Source organism: Aythya marila (assembly GCF_965140915.1).
Source record: "Aythya marila genome assembly, chromosome: 9".
NCBI classification, from domain to species: Eukaryota; Metazoa; Chordata; class Aves; order Anseriformes; family Anatidae; genus Aythya; species Aythya marila.
In genome coordinates this window covers 16516466-16533078 of record NC_139050.1, presented here as the reverse complement: position 1 = coordinate 16533078, position 16613 = coordinate 16516466, and the positions used below count along the sequence as shown (strand labels likewise).

At 45.4% G+C, this 16613-nt stretch overlaps 1 protein-coding gene across 1 annotated transcript; it reads left to right on the top strand.

Annotated features, from left to right (window-relative positions):
* DRC9 (dynein regulatory complex subunit 9) lies at positions 1 to 15391 on the top strand. The gene is made up of 9 exons (XM_082767714.1): positions 1 to 141; positions 3161 to 3405; positions 3543 to 3671; positions 5149 to 5230; positions 10847 to 11008; positions 11898 to 11972; positions 13383 to 13514; positions 14538 to 14639; positions 15141 to 15391. The coding sequence occupies exons 1-9, from the start codon at positions 16 to 18 to the stop codon at positions 15273 to 15275; spliced, it is 1188 nt and encodes a 395-aa protein (XP_082623840.1). The 5' UTR covers positions 1 to 15; the 3' UTR covers positions 15276 to 15391.
* The last annotated feature ends 1222 nt before the right edge of the window (positions 15392 to 16613 follow it).

Genomic DNA, 16613 nt, shown 5'->3' with positions numbered 1-16613 from the left:
ACAGAGACTAAAGACATGGAAAAATTCACTCGGCTGGAAGCTCTGCTGTTTACTGCTGTGCTGGAGAATTGCGTTGATCAGCTCGCAATCCTTGGATGTATCATGCCGGTTCCATATGAGGGCAAGACAGACATCAGCTGCGTATGTGCCTCTTGTCCTCTCTCTTTAAAAAGTACCTCTAATTTTTCTCCTTGTCTTTTGTATCTTCTATCAGTACTCTCTAAAAATCAGCTCAGGATTTTTTTCTTTTTTTTATTTTTTTCTGCAAAGCAGTCTATGACCCTTTGGTGAAGAAACAATAAAAATGCACAGATGACGTTTTAATACATGTATTTACACTGCAGCATCACTGAGACGCCTTTGTCAAGACTGCAAAGAATCCCACTGACCCAAGATAAGGTTCCTGGGCTTGTAGTTCTAACATCTCAGTGGTTAGATGACAAGCAAAGGATTAGTGAAAAAGAAGTAAAACATATCTAGGGGCTTATATAGATACACGGCCATTTTAAAAATACAAATAAAGGAACTTTGAAAGTACCCCAAACCAGAGTAATTCTGTTATTCTAAGTGCATGCTAATCCTCCTGTAGTCCCCACAGACAATGAATTAAGAAAGATTCCACTTCAAAATGTATTAGTAACTCCCCATTCTTAATGACCATTATTAATTAGTTGATTTCTAAGAGGCATCATAGTTAAGTGGATTTGGGCAGAGGTGTGAAGAAGAAAAAGAAGCCTTAATGCTCAGGCAGAGGTTTGTTGCTGGGGAGGAAAGTCTTTTAATATGTTGCAGTGAATTTCAGGGCATGAACAACGCTTAGACTGTGCAATAGAGGGCACTCCTCCCCTTCCAAGAGTACGGTGAGCCAGACTCTCGTTTCCAGAGGATGCTTCTCCCTCACAGATCTGGGTGTGAAACCTCTGATGAGCCAGCAGCAAGAACACACAGACAGAGCATGTCTCAAGGATGGCAGGAGTTGCTCTCTTTCACCCCCTTCAGAGGTTCATAGACATACTTAAGTTACATTTAAATTATAGAGAAAATGCCTTATTTTTTCTCTCCAAGCACACAGGCTCATTTTTACCAAGTGATTTCTTAAAACACAGTTTTCCCACACACTGTAAACCTCAGTTGTATTGCTAAAGATTCCAAAACAAATTGAGGAGGAAACAATTTAGAAACAAGATGATGACCTAAGGGAAGCTACCTGCTGAATCTAGTGCTCTTTAATTCACTGTTTCTCCCTTTTCTCAGTTTACCTTTGTCTGTTATCACTGTATTTGTAGACCTGTACTTGCCAAGCACCTTGCATGCTACTGGAGCTCTGTCAGTCAAACAGATCAATGACATTTTCATAGATTGACATTTCATAGATTGACAGTCTACATTTCAGTTGATGACATTTTTGACAGGGTTAGTCACGGTGCTGATCAGCACCTCACTGATTTTCTACATCAGGGACTTTGTGAATTGCTTTATGCAGTGCATACCCCAGAAGAAGGCAGCCTTTCTATTTGCTGACTTTGGAGCAAAAGACTAGCAAAAGATAAACAGGTAGGAGAGTACACTGATGGCACCACATGCAGTTCACAAACTCCTTGCTCTTCCGTAGTTATTTGGTAATTATTAGTGCTTAATTCCCTACTGTTTACAGACAACCCAGTTATAGCCTGTCTTGAACTTTCCCAGACATTATAAACATCTATCAGAGGATTCATAAAATCTACATCATATTAAAAGTTTGTTTGCCTAAATTAGCTATTTCTGAAGTACAGCCTTCACTGAAAACTATTTTAAACTTTTTTTTTTTTTCCTAATTAACTGTGTAATTTCCATTGCTCTGTACATACTTTGCATGGCATTCATTTAATGGAAATTTAACTGTCCAAAAAGTAAGCATGTAGCCAGCTAGACTCCTTCTGTAGTCAGTGGCGAGTCAGGCACTTCCAGAGGCTGGTTCATCTCCTTGTGAGCTGTATGTGTATTCAGGATGAAGCAGCCCTGTGCAGTGCCCTGCTCGCTGCCCCCACTGCCTGCAATAGGATCACAGAACATGATCGGAGCCTTGCTAGACCAGGAGCTTCTTGGAATTACCGCTAGCATGCACCATGGCTGCTCTGACCACTTGTTTTCACTCTGCCCTTGGTGCTGCGTTGGCACAAAGATTTTTGTGGTTGTGAAGTGATCTGGACTGAGAACTGGTGCTGTTAAAAATATTTTTTTTTCCCCTTCTTTGCTGGAAAATGTTTCAGCTCAGTGAGTTCTCTTTTCCATTTCACCAAGCAACCAGAGTGGAGAGTAGGCAGCTCTGGACTAGGATTAGGGCTGGAAATGACAGCATTATTTGGCTTCAGTGGTACTGCTATAAACTGTGGTGCTTAGACACAGGCTAAGATGACATGCAAACTCTGAGATGTCTGTAGGTGAGCAAGAAAATTTTCTCTTTTAATGCCCCAGTGTATACACCTGCATTCTTACCCACAGCACATTAAGCAGGGGAATTCCTAGAAGCAAGGCCTCAGTTGATTTTATAGCGTGCTTTTGCTTTTTCAGGGCTTTTTTTGCTTGTAAAATTGTACACAGTTGGAAGATATCTTCCCATAAAAGATTGCTGCTAGTATTTTGTATTTCCTCTCTGAATTTACCTTAAACCTCTTCTGCTGTCACTCTCACAAGCAGCAGCTAAGCAGATAGTTGATGCCTATCATTTATTTCCATGCATCTCAGCTCTTGTTCTAACAAAAATATTGTAGGCAAAGGTCCTGGTGAAATAAATGGGGAAATGGCGAAGATGGAAAGAAGGCTGAGGGAAAACAGACTAACAAGCTTCCCATACATAAAAGCTGCTGCAAAGAAGGAAGGAATATTTTTTTCTCTGTGTCTACAGAGACTAGGAGAAGAAGTCAGAGGTTCAACTGCAGACGAGGACTTTCAGAAAAATCTTCCTTACAGTAAAGATAGCTGTGACATGCTGGGACTGACTGGAGACTGTGCAGTCTCCCTTGCTGGAGGTCTTTAAAAACATCTCAGACAAATGTCTACTTAGTATATCTGCATTCTCATTTATTATTAATTGTTGCTCCTCTCTTCTCACATAAATTTGCAGAGGGTGTATTTCAACTGCCCAATGTGCAAGCAGGTCTCCTGTACTCCCTTTTAGATTGAGAGCCAGGAAATGAAAGAAATTGGAGACAACAAGAAGGAGCTGGACACTGACCATCAAGAGCTTACATCTGCAAGGCAAGGGGGTGGGGAAGCGGTTACCTCCAAGCCTCTGAAAAGCATTGAGCACAAGCAGCAGCTGGGGAATTCTGTGGATCTGAAAAGAACTCATCATATTTCCAACAAGGCCATGAAACACAGTGCTCTGCCTGCAGATACTCTCAGAAAAATTCAGGCTGACAGGTGAGTGAAGCACAGATATAATGGCTGTGGGGGATGCTCGGGGCTTTAAAGTTCTCAGTCTCTCTTGAAAGGAAAAAATACAGGGTTCCCACTCTCCCACTTATAAATTACTGTTGTATACATTTTCTTCCTGGCAGGCAGTATGCAAGTGATGTAATTACTGCAACTATGAAAGAGATGCAGGAATCAGGAACATTTAACAGCCTAATAGAAGCTAATGGGAGAGAGAATGCAAAGAAGAGCAAGTTTCATGACACCCTCATCAGGTCAGAGTTGACTTCAGTATTTTTCTGCTTTACTGCTCAGAGCCAAAGCCCATTCCCCCTCAGTAGATGCTATACAAGGGAAGTAAACAAAAACAAACAAAAACCCTAAACCAAGATATAGAAAGGATGCCACTTTTTCAGCTTAAATTACCCTGACTACTTTACAAATTGCACTTCTTTCCCATTGAGAGAGAAATAACTGATGGTACTGATACTAATCACGTTAGGGAATTGCCTCAGCTTGGACACCAGTGTCTGCATTAATGCAAATGCTGCTCCATAATTAATTAAAACATAATGTGATATAGGAGATCCCCGATCTTTAACTCCCTGTCCCCAGAGGAAGCCAGAGATGCAAATAATCTGCTCAAACCAGGGTCAGCAACACACGGCCTTTAGGTTAGATGATGCCCAGGAGGATCTGCTTTGACCCATATGCTAATGTGCTCCCTGTAACCACTGACAGCAAGGGGCTAGCACAGATGGCAGCAGAGGCAATTGTTTTTCAAGCACAAAACCCACCTCTTCCACTGTCTAAAACCAAGGGATTTATTGTTTATCCATGGAAGGGACAGAAAGCAAAAATGAAAGCAGCAATTGCTTGTGGAATCACTGATCAATACTGGAAAATGGAAAAGGGCAGACAAATCATAACTGGAAAGGACATAATCATTTTATTCCAGTCTATAAACCATATCTAATCACTGCGCTGCCTGATCTACTGTACGTTCTTTTCATGGAATGAACTTGGTCTGTATTTCAATATACTATAACTTCCCTGGGTTTGTGTCAATATACCGGTCTGAAAGCGGTCTGCAGCAAGGCTGGAACTCCTGATCAGGAGCTTCAGTGCATCACAGTCACCCAGCTGAGGACTCTGAAAATGAAATGCGTGTTTGCATATAAGGTTGGGAGTGGGTTCGAAGCCTCAGGCAGCAATTCTTGTTACTGGCTTTACATCAAATGATAGGCATAAGAGCTTAGAAAAGCACTCGGTGAAATACGATAGTAATGAAACCTAGAATATTACTGTATCCATTTTGTTTTAAACAGGTAAATACTTCTGTAGGTTTTGATGTGGTTCCCCAGGATTTTGGTTCATTCTACCTCTCTCTCCCATCCTCTTTGCTCAGTCTATGCATCTTTTCTTTAAGGATTTACTTACCAAGTCACTGGCTTGTACTGCTTCTGACTTGCAGCTGTGCTGCCTCCTCAAGAATCGGAGTGAAGGGACGAATGCCTTTTCTGCTACCCAGCCACAGAAAGCAGCTATCTGCTGTTTTGAAGAAGCAGGGCAAGCTTTTGTGCATGCTTGTTTTAGTTCAGCTGTTACAAACTCACCAATTAGCAGGTTAAGTGGGGCAGTGTCCAGCTAAGTCCACTGATGTATCAGGAGATAGGAAATCCCCTATCTAGGTACACAACTCCTGCCTTTCTTGATGTATTCAAGTGATTGTATTTTCCCATTTTCCTTCAGGGAGGAGGAAGGAAAGAAGGAGATAAAGTCACTCCAGAAACAGCTGCAAGATGTCAAGAAAGAAACTGAAACAGAACTTCAGGTGAGGTTACTTAACAGTGGGCATCACACCAAAGGGAAATCTACTAGCAGAGATCCTGGAAATGCATAAGGTACATCGGGAAGTGTAGCACGATGAAAAGAACACTAGAAAAAAAACGTGGGCATAACAGAGAGGACAAAGAAGTCATTGAAGGAAATGGAAAGTTAGCAAGTTAGGAAAAAGAAACAAGGAAGAATAGTTGTGGAAAGTGAATGAGAAACAAAGAATGAAGTTTATTTTTTTTTTCCCTTACAGAATTGAACATCTAAACATCTAAAACATCTAACATCTAAAAAGATGTAAAGGTCAGACCCAGGACTGAAAAGGGAAGCTGTATATTTCAATATATACTTACTCCCACTGGAAGTGGGTTGGGAGACTATTCCTAGGCCCTGTGGGATAACCCAAATTCCCTTGACATCTGTGTGGCACTTAAATGAAATAAGCTGGATAGTTTGTCAGGCTCACACCACCACATTTTGTCCGTTTGTTTCTGCACAATGTCCTGTCTCACTCAGCTTCTGATGGCTCCTGGGAAGCTTCTTTTCTCCCTCTCCCCAAGCTCATGAATATGATGAAGTATTTTGCCTTCTGTGTAGTGCTTCACAAACCTCAGTGTCTGTGCACATGACATAGGTGTCCAGCTCTGGTTTAATACCTTCTCTGGGACTGGTATATGGGCTGCAATCATCCCATCTCTCACTAGCAGCAATGTCCTGGCACTGCAGTCAGGCTTGGCATTTCTCTGTCCTGCCTTGCACCTCTCTTTGCTCTTGCAGTCGTCGGAAGGTGTGTAGCTCCCATGCTGAGGTGACCTTCTCTGTGTTCTTTTAATACCTTATGCTAATTGGGTTCTTGCGTTTTGCCTCATCAAGTGGGACCTGCACTCATTTGGGATTTTGTTTTTATGTTTCCAGCCTAAAAATCCTTTTCTGGGTTTCCTTATAGTTTCAGCTTTGATAACAAATCAAAGACAAGACTACTTTAAAGTACTGCTTTCCTCCTGTGCCAAAAATAATGGTGTCTCACTCTGTCTCCCGAGGGAGAATAATTTATTTTTGCTTAATATGGGATTTTCCCATCGGCAGTTTTACAGACACTTGCATGATTTGTCACCTTGCCAACTAATTAGAAGCAAAAATACAGCTTGCTGATTTTGGAGCACTTTGAACAATAATAACACACAGACCTGTAGACAAAAGCCTGCATGGCTGTCTCCAGTGCAGTGGATGAGAAAACAAAAGCAAGAAAATCTAATCATGGAACCAGAAAAACACGGTCATTGATTCACACATGTTGCTTGCATGTTTTTATTTTCAGTCTTGCTAGTTCTTAATGAGATGCTAATTAATGCTGTATTAGTCTGCTCTTCTCATTTTTCTTTCTAATAGAACACAAGTCAAATGCTAAATGTTCTCACATTTCGTTTTATTTCCTTTTGGATACCACTGGTGTCTCAAAAGAAGCCGAGACGATCAGTCTGTTTTTATTCCAGACTGTTTTGTTATGATGTTCTTCCGTAAAGGAACATCACCGATACCTGTACTTTGGCTGCAGGAGTTCTGTTTGCTGCTACAGTGTTCATTTCCGAGCTTGCAGAAAAATACTCACTTTCTCACATTTCCTGGACAAGCGATGGCCATCATACAGATTTTGAAACAAGTTAATATTGTATAAGCTTATACAGTTTATATAGGTTAACAAAAAAAAGGCGGGGGGGGGGAATGTAAACTTTTAACTTCCCTCATTGCTGTTCTCATGGAGGCTTTTTATGACCTGTAGTTTTTTTGTTAAATTCATGCCATAAATGTATGCAAGTTATGGTATAATTTTATAACACTGTAATATTTCAGGCTACATACTAGACAGAAAACCAAGATGTTACATCATGGTGCCAGTGCAAATAGGTCCATTATTTTTTATTCTCTTTGAGCTCTGTTAAGACAACCAGTTCCAATGTGCCACTCAGTAGTGCATTCAGCAGTGACTAAAATCTGTCACATTTCTTTCCTTATCCTCCCCCAGGAAGACAAATCCATCAAATAACTATTCGGGGGAATATCTTAACTGCATATACCCCTAAGCTGGTGCATGTTTGTGCTGGAGAAACGTACCAGATGACTGTAGTGAAAGGCAAGAGGTTTGTGATGGCTCTGGGCTACTTCATCCCAGTGCTGGAACAGCCCCCGAGGCAACTCAGCAGGAGCCAGAGCTGGTGCATTAGATCCAAACGTGCTGCCACGGGGGACAGAGTCTTTGACGAGGGTGCCACTGCCAACAAGTCTGGTCCCTCTGCCAGCAAACTGCCCCTCAGACACGGCACAGCACTTGTTGGTATTGAGGTGAGCTAGCGGAGGGCTGCAGAAGTCCTTATGGCAGGAGAATGGGTGACCCTCCAGCCCTGCTGGCCTTTCGGCTGAAGCATTCCTCGGGGGGGTGTGCAGCACTGGGACATTCTGGCAGCTAGGACAGAGCTGTGTGGTTTCAGGGGATGCAAGTCCAGGCTGCAGCAGGTGTGTAGATCTAAGCATAACTCCAGGCTTTGCAGGCTGAGCTATCGCAGCTGCCAGTGGAAAGATTTGAGCTCATCCACACTCGGCGTGGAAGCAAGGAGGCAGGCAGCGGGGCGCCCTGCAGGCTCACTGGCTGCCCCCACACAGCACAGCACCCCCTCCCCTGCTCCCTCCAAACGGTGGGCACCGGGTGAGCTGCTGGCAGCAGGGAGTTTACCCCAAGGCTGTAGGAATCACACAGAGTCTTTGCTGCTGGTTGTTATTTCCGTAACCAGCTGTATTTTAAGGGACTGTAAATGCTAATTGCTGTGGAAGAACTGAGAGATGCAGGGGGCACTTGCAAGGCAGATAAATCAAAGTAAATGAAAACACATGAGCATGTGTACCCTTTCCAGCTCGAGTGCAGTTGCTTTTGCTGCCAAACAGCATCTGTGGGGCAGAATCCTATGGCACCGGAGAACAGCAGCAGACAGCCCTCTGAGCTGATGTCTGCGAGCTGAGAGATCAGAGGAAAAAAAAAAAAAGCTTGTTTACCTGCTAGCAGAGCAGACTGGCTCTTAACAAGTATTTCCTGGGTTTTGATCTCGGTCTCTGCCAGTTTGGGGATAGTTTTGGATGCATGATGTATGATTTTGCATCTTTGCTTTGGCAGATTCGAAGCTGAAGTCATCCCAAATAAGCAGCCCAGAGGTTTACTGCATTAACCGTGAAAGCACGCAGTGTCCTGGCTGAGCCCTTTGCTAGAATAAACCAGAATGAATAAATATTAACTCGTTTTCCCCGTACCTGCCTCTGAACTCCAGGGACCAGCACGGTCCACAGATGGCGCCCACGGCTTGTGGGTGGCAGCAGCAGTCACAGCCCGCGATGTCACACCAAAAACGCCCCGGTTCTGCAGCTCCCGGCCCCCCAGCGGGGCTGCAGTAGCTGCCCACATGCCTGCAGCAGACTTTCCCTCTCCAAGTGAGTGCATTACTGTAAACCACCAGCGGGGTTTTGCATTTCACTTCCCGTCTGCTTCGGGTTGTGTAACCGAGCCCCCAGACTCCCCGCTTCTATCGGAGCTGTTTTACACCACCAAATCCAAACCACAAACATGCCGTGCAGCCAAGAAAACAAACAGAGCAGGCGGGCCCCTCTCCCAGCTGAGGCCTGGGGCTCTGAAATCAAAAGCACTTTTTCCCCTATCAAAATAGAAATAAAAAAGAAAATAGCGTGGTGCTCATGCTCTGCCCCACCTCTCTGAATTCTTTGTAACCTAGGCTGAACCCTTCTTTTCTGGCCTGTTTCCAGATCCTTAGCAGATAGCTGCAAGACCCTGACTTCAGCAGCACTTGGTTTTGCAGAGCCTCAGTGCCACAAAACCTTGGGGTTTTTCATTAGCATCTCCCCGCTCTGTCTGCCAGCCCCTGGATTTAGCCGTGCTTCCACCACAACACAGCAGGACAACCTCAGGATAAAGTGGTGTAGTCACCTCCCACGTCTACTGACTAGGAACACAACCACTCCCAATGCCTAGCAGAATTTCACATCAAGGAGAATAAAAGCCATTACCAGAAACCTTAATGGGGCATAAATAGGTCGTGTCTGTAGCTGTCTGCAGTCATATGATGATACGGCTGTTAAAAAAAAATATCTGATCTTGGAAACCTTCACAAATTTTGAATGCATGACTTTTAAAACCACAGAACTGCACCAACCAAGGCCCTAATTGTCCTGAGCCTTATAAATATACTTTACTCTTCCTAGCTGTGTCCGACAAGGGGTGCAGAGGGAAGGATTTTCTTTTAACTGTTCCAAACTCTTCTTATAAGGAAACCTTTCCAGATGAGTCACGCTGCGAAGGCTTTCAAACACAGCGCTATTGAGCTGGCTCCTTCCTGTGGCATTTTTCCATGTTTACACAGTTCAGGAATGCAAGGGTGCTTCAGAGACAAGATACGTGGGCTTCAACCCATTTAAATGCCAACACTTTGGTATTTCATCTTCAGCTGCAAGGTTTGGCTGATGAATGTCAAACCCGTCACAGCATGGCAGGAGAGCAAAGAGAGAGGCTGTAATGGAGCAACTGGGAGCCAGCCCAGAGGCATGACTGCTGCTCTTGCATAATTACACAGGGGACTTTGATGACCTTTTTAACTCGCAATGCAGTCTAGAGTTTTTCATTTTACGGGAGGTTCTTCCAAGTCCCAACCCTTGATTGATGAGCTTTTATCTGCTATTCAAATCAAATCATTAAAAAGGAGTAAGGAAACTAACAATCCCAGATCGAGCAAATGCACTTTGCTGCCTGAGCACACACAAAAAGCTGGACAAATGGGGCATGTTGGCCTGGGGATAAATGTCCCGGAGACAGAACTCCCCCAGGAAAGCTCAGCTCTGCTGTGAAACAAGGTGTGGGGAGAGGCTGGGAGCTCACCGCCAGCTTTTCCTTGGCACTCCTTACTTACCCTGGGTGTGTGCTTTTATTAACAAAGTGGGCAGCATTTTCTTGATAAGATTTCAAGAAAGAACTGTATAAACATACGAGTGAGTCAAGATTAGATTTTCACCTGTTCATAGGGCTGTATTTTTACAGTTGCTGTATAACTAGGAAAAAAATACAACCACATAGCAAGCCAAAAACCAGCAATAAATCCAAGGAATAGAGCGTACTTTAGGAAATTAGACTTGGGCATATAGGGGGTTGAGGTATCATCCTCTTGTTACAGATGCCTGCTCACTGAGACAGCCTAATCCAAGTAGTTAGCAAACTCCCTTTAGCAGTTGAAATTATTGGACTATTTTCATGCTTATAATAAGCATGTCTGAATCTCTTCCTGAACCAAAGGCCACCAGGCCTGGTTTCTTGTCCCACTCTGTTCACCACTCCGCCTTCTCCGGCAGTTCTCACTCCTCACTGATGAGTTTATTGCCTTCTTGTATGGGTTGTAAATCAAACTTCCATCTGAAGCACAGTTTAAAATGGGTCAATGGTCAGGGAAAGTGTGAAGCCTACAGCCTTTGATTCTTTTGCATTTATCAGGGAGTGGAGAGATTAAGAAACAGAGAGCTGATTTCAGTCTCCAGGCTTGCTTTTTTGCTTATTCTGTCTCCCCCCCAGAACCGAGATAATATAATTGTCTACCTCAAAGATGAGTTCCAAGAGTTGAAAGCCAAAACAGACATGGAGAAATGCTATGTAAAAAAACACACAGACCTCCAGGTCCACCAAACCCAGAAGAAGTGCAGCAATGCAGAAAATGGACTGAACAAAGCAATTGAGGTAAGCTCTTCCCCACAGCCCTTACTGAAAAGTACCTGCAGCTTGTGAGGAAAAAGTCAGCTCAGCGGGTTGTCTGTAGTTGAGGACAGGAGGACTCAGCACTGTGCTGGGAACAATTCTTGTCTCAGAAAGATCTTCTCCTAGGACTCTAGCAATGCCTCTGCTTGTCTGGTGCCCCATTTTTACACCACGTTATCCTTTTTTTCTCTAAAACGATAAACGTCCCCCTCCCTTGGAATTGCAGCTGAAGTATGGTGAGCTGCACAAGCAGCATTTTTTCAGATCTGAAAAAGCCAAAGAAAGAAAGAAAGAAAAAAAAAAAGAAAGATAGAAATAATGAAAATAAGGCCAGTGTTTGGCCTCAGCACGGGCAGGTAGCTGTCTTGGGGGCTTTCTTTCCTGGAGAAATGCTTGATCAGAGGACTTAGATGATGACAGGTGGTTGTCTGCCACCAGAACTATCATGTGGACTGTGGACGCAAAGCTTTCTGGATCAGACCTCAAACAGGTAAAACAAGGCTAATTACTTTACTTATTTGGTTCCTTTAAAGGTGATTCAAGTCAAATGGATTTATTTTAAATATATTTCCCCCTATTCATTTTAATGCTGCAAGTTCATGTTCCACTTGCATACAGTTACAGTGCTATTTAGCAACCTCAGCAGCTTGAACTCCTAGTATTGCCCGCAGCATGTTATGCTGGTAGAGCTGTTTGGTAGCCACAGGCTGAACTACTGCCTCGGTCAGTTTGGGCACTGGGAAAAAGGCAAAAATGCGTGTGGACTGCACAGAGAGCTCCACGTGCATGTGCACCAGCTGGGCTCTGAGCAGCAAAGGTACACACACAGATGCAGTAACATCATCTCACATTTCTGTTGCATCAATCCCAGGACTTGAAGAAGGAAACTGATGAGGAGATTCGAGTCCACGTGGAGACTGAAAATTTCCTCAGGCAATACTATACGGTGTGTTTGGCTTTTTATGTTAGTACCTGAAATATCAACCAATAACTATTACATCATTGATTAGCGTCTAAAGAAAAGCAGTTATTGTTCCATCACGATTGTTGCTGTTTGAATTACTGCTTCCCTTCAAGTGGGAATTAAGCTGGATCTCCCTGATTTGTGATTTGCTAGATTACACACATTTTCTTAAAATTAGAGTTCATATGATTGGGATTTTCTATCCCATTGTTACAGATTTTCCCTCCCTCAGATAGCTGTATTCAGCTATCAGGGATTTTGTGTAGACCTTTGGCAGGAGCTGGGAATTCCACAACGCAGTGAAGAGTGCTCTTGCACTAAGTTAGGGCAACAAATCACACACCCAAGTGTTGCAGAGGGTGAAAGAAATGACAGAAGCTGCTAGAATAATTATGCCTTTTCTTAATCTGAGCAAGAATTGGGGTTGGATAATTGCTAGCTCATGATTATTGTACCTGATCTGAGCAGCTACCAACCATGAATGTCCCTGTGCTGCTGATCCAAAGGTTCAGAGTTTTTCTGTCATCAACAGCAGTGCTCATAACAGCAAATAACATTGGTAAGCGTCTCACATATGGCTGGAAGAAAACCTGTACTGCTGCAGGCTACCTAGCATCACTGCCAGAGTGAAATTTAAGAAAAGAGAACCACATCTTTAACATACGACTGCAGAAAAGTGCCGGATCTTCAGAGCAATTAAAGCATGAGCTCCCTATCCCAGGACCATAGTCTGACCAAGGTTTCAGAGTGAGAGGACTTCCTAAGTACATCCCAAGCCTCTCTGTACTCAGCCAGCAGCTGGTGGCTTTACGGTGGCCCACAGAGAAGAGGCTGACCGTGCCCTCCACTTCCCTCTTGCATCCAGCTGTGATGTTGTAATGAGATTGATGCTTTTCCTCAGACTATTTTTCCATGCAGGCAATCATGGCTGTTGCTATGGAGAAGTTACTCATGAATGGGAGGAAATCATCTGGCATGATGTTTCAGAAACACCTGCCCTCCTATTAATGAGTGCAACAAAGCCAAGTTCACAACCTGAAAAAGCGTGAGCTGCTGACCCATGGGACCTTACTGCGGGTGCACTGAGTTTAATCCAGAGAGGGGCTAGGCAGTCATGCAGAGGATAAAAGGTTTCTCACTGTGACACTGTGTTTCCTAAACTCCCCTTCCTATGCTCACACACAAAGAATGGCTTCTGGTTGTCATTTACTGCACCAGGATTGTGCACAAAGCTAACTCCCAGGGCTACTCCATTCTTCTTGCACCTCTGCAAGGCTGAGCCAGTCTCTTTTATCATCCGGGCCAGTGTTAGGGCTTCCACGGTGTCCCCCAGGCAGTGCACCCCCTGTATGCTCCTTGTACCATGCTGAGCACCTCTCTGTCCCCATGCAGAAGGTGGAAGAGAAGCTGGAATACTGGGTGGACAAGTATGAAAATGACACAGATGCTAAAGATGCAGAACTTGAAGCCCTAAAAGAATCAAAGGCAAACAACCTGGAAATGCTGCAGAGGTTTGCCAGTGAGGTAAGGCAGCAGCAGCAGCTCAGCGCTCAGCCATGCAAAACCACGTCCTGGCTTTTTCCTACTGTCATTCAGATAAGGAACAAGGACCATGGGGAAAAAAATCAGTAATCTAGAGCTGTAAGATGGGGTTATGAGCACAGGTCCTGGGAAGGCATGACATCATTTGTGACATCAAGGAAGGATGATGATGTTTTCCCTGAGCTATTTTCAAATACCAGCAGGTAATTAGAAAACTACTGATAGCCTTTGTGAGGGGCAAAGGCACTGCCCCATTCTGTCAGTATGCCTCACCTTAGTTTGCTGCCGTAGCCAGAACAAGCTTGTTCCTTCTAGCGATGTGTGGGTATGACAAGCTGAGCCTGAAAGCAGCAGTTCCTTCCCCTCCTGGAGATGTGTTCACAGCTGCACAGTGCTCTGTTAACAGGAGACCGATTCCAGTTAAAATCATTCCTACCCCACACCAGTTTCTTGGTTAACTGCTGGGCTTTGATCACAGACACATAGGCGCATCAGAGCAGGCAGCACAGGGCAAAACGAAGTGTCTGGTAAAAAGGGCGCTAGGAGGAATTCACTTGTGATCATTCCTTATTGTTACTGGGCCTGAGATGCTGGGCTTGAGTTAGATGTTTCCCTGCTTGTGGGCTCATTTTTCACTCTGTGTACTGTCAGCTGGGTGTCCCAAGCCTTTCAATTCATCATCTGCTGCCTAGCCTGGGGGAGCACGGGTCCTTCCTACCGACATCTGTTGCCTGAGACACCAGCAGCCAGCCACGTTACAGCACAGGATCGGGGGGTTAATTACACCCAGGCCACGAGCGGTTTCACTTTGGCAGCTCTCAGTGCCTTTAGGAGCGGTGGTAATGAGCAACATTTGCCATCTGGATTCAGGAAAAGATCAAATAAAGGAGGTGGGGGAGGAAGGTCCAGGCTTACACATTACCCGTGGGCTGCCATGGAGCAGAGACGTCCCTGGCTGTTTTTTTTTTCATGTGGCTGCTGAACTACCCCTGTGCTACCTCGCAGTGCCAGATGTTTGAGGAAACCATCATCGCTGATCGGGCAGAAAAGGAGGCTAGAAGAAGAAAACTAGAGCGGGATGCCTTGGAACTGAAGAGCATCCTGAAGGTAAAGGGGAACGAAACTGAGGCAGTGCTGCTCCATCAGCAGCTGGGAGTTAATTATTTGCACCACAGGCTGTGTTCAGGCAGAAAATGGCCTGAGAAAGTTGGCTGGTACAGGGTGGCACAAGCAAGGGACAGATTAAAGCTGTCCCCTTCTCCTGGGGCAGACGCAAAGCCAGCAGCTGGCTGCAGAATGATTAAGAAGGGAACAAGAGGGGAAAAGCCAGCCTCCTCGAATGACCTGGGGCTGTGCCCATCACAGCAGCCCCACTGCATGGGTGATACAAGAGGGGAGAGTCACGGGGCTGTTCCCCTACTCCTCCTCTTGCCCTCAGCTTATAATAGGATGCCTTCAGTGTCATCAGCAGAGGCCCAGCTGCTGCTGCATGGGCCAGGGGTTTCCCCCTGCAGCTGGGAAGTGCAGGAGAGACGCTCTGTCCATTTTACTGTACCCGGATTTCCCCTGCAACCGATTTCCCCTAAGACCTCTCTCTCCTACTTCCAGCTGCAGGCCTGGTGGAGAGGTACAATGGTCCGCAGAAACCTTGGCCCCTACCAGAACCTCAAGAAGAGTCGAGAGAAGCAGCTGTCAAAGCAAACAAACAAAAAGGAAAAAACTGGACCAAAGAAAAAGAAATGATAAGTAAGAAACCCGGCCACAGATGCGCTCTGGGGCTGCTGCTGGGCAGGGCACTGCTCTCTGCGTGTCCATCAGGATGAAATAAACCACGCCACAGATCTTGGGCTATTCTGGAGAACGTGGTTTGTGAAGGTGAAGCTCCAGTGACCTGAAGCTGTCTTTGTACAGCAGAGATGCTGCTTCCCCAGTAGCAGCTTTATGGAAACATTAAAGCTAGCGGGATGTAATCCTATGAACAGCTCCAGAACTCACCAGATGAGGTGCTCTGCATGGACAGCCTCCTTTGCAGTCCCCCACAGCACTGGCCATGGAAGGGGTGGTGTTTGCTGTGGCTCTGAGCGAGGCAGGGAAGGCATCACCCACATCTGGGCTCAAGCAGCGCTCTCCCCGGTGTCAGTGCCAGCATTAGGTCGGCTAGGGGAAAACTGCAGACACTTTGCAGTGTAAACATGAGGGCAGGCGAAGCATGCAGGTTTCCATTCCCACAGCCCTGCAAAGTGTCAGCACCGAGACAGAAAAGCTCTCAGTGCCCTCCTACAGAGGGAAGCAACAATGGAAAAAGACAGCTGGCCGCACGGCCCAGAGGAGTTGCTCTGTCACTGCCGTACCCACCACGACTGCGACCTCCGTGCAGGGATGTCAGGCAAGGAACAAAGCTGGTGGGGAGCAAAGTTCTGGGTTTGTTTGTTTTTTGTCCCTTTCTCCTGACACCACTGTCACTCACCCATGGCTGAGCCGGCTGCTTTCTGACACTCCCGCACAGGGAAGAGAGCTCAAACCATACAAACTCATCCCCATCTGTGCTTTTTGTGACCAGGCTGTGCTGGCCCCATCCAAACACCCTTGTGTCCAGGTTGAACCGTGCCAAAAGCTCTGAAGTTCAAGCAGGATTACTGAAATCACGAGCAAAGAGCCTTTGGCTCAGAACCCTGTCTGAAGGGAAGGAAAGGAAAGGGGCTGGTGCCTGACTGTCAGGCTGAGCTGGTTATCAAGGGAGTGCTGAAACTGCAGACACTACACAAACTCCAGTTAGAAATATTGGCATTGCTGCTGGGGGCACTGCTGCTTAAACCACCCTGTGTTCCCATTCCAACACGTACCAAATCCATGAAAATGCTCACTTGCTTTCCATGGTCCCCACGGGGAGGCAACAGGGGTTGCTGCCAGTCCCGTGCTGGCAGGAGCGAGCTAAGCCTGGGCTGACATCACCCATCTGTACCACGGCTCCTTCTTGCAGAGGGCACTGCAGAGCCATCGGATGTTCCTAATTCTCAATCTCCTTGCTCATGCTTACGCCTTTGCTTGCTTTTCAGCACAGAACAAAATATAACTGAATTT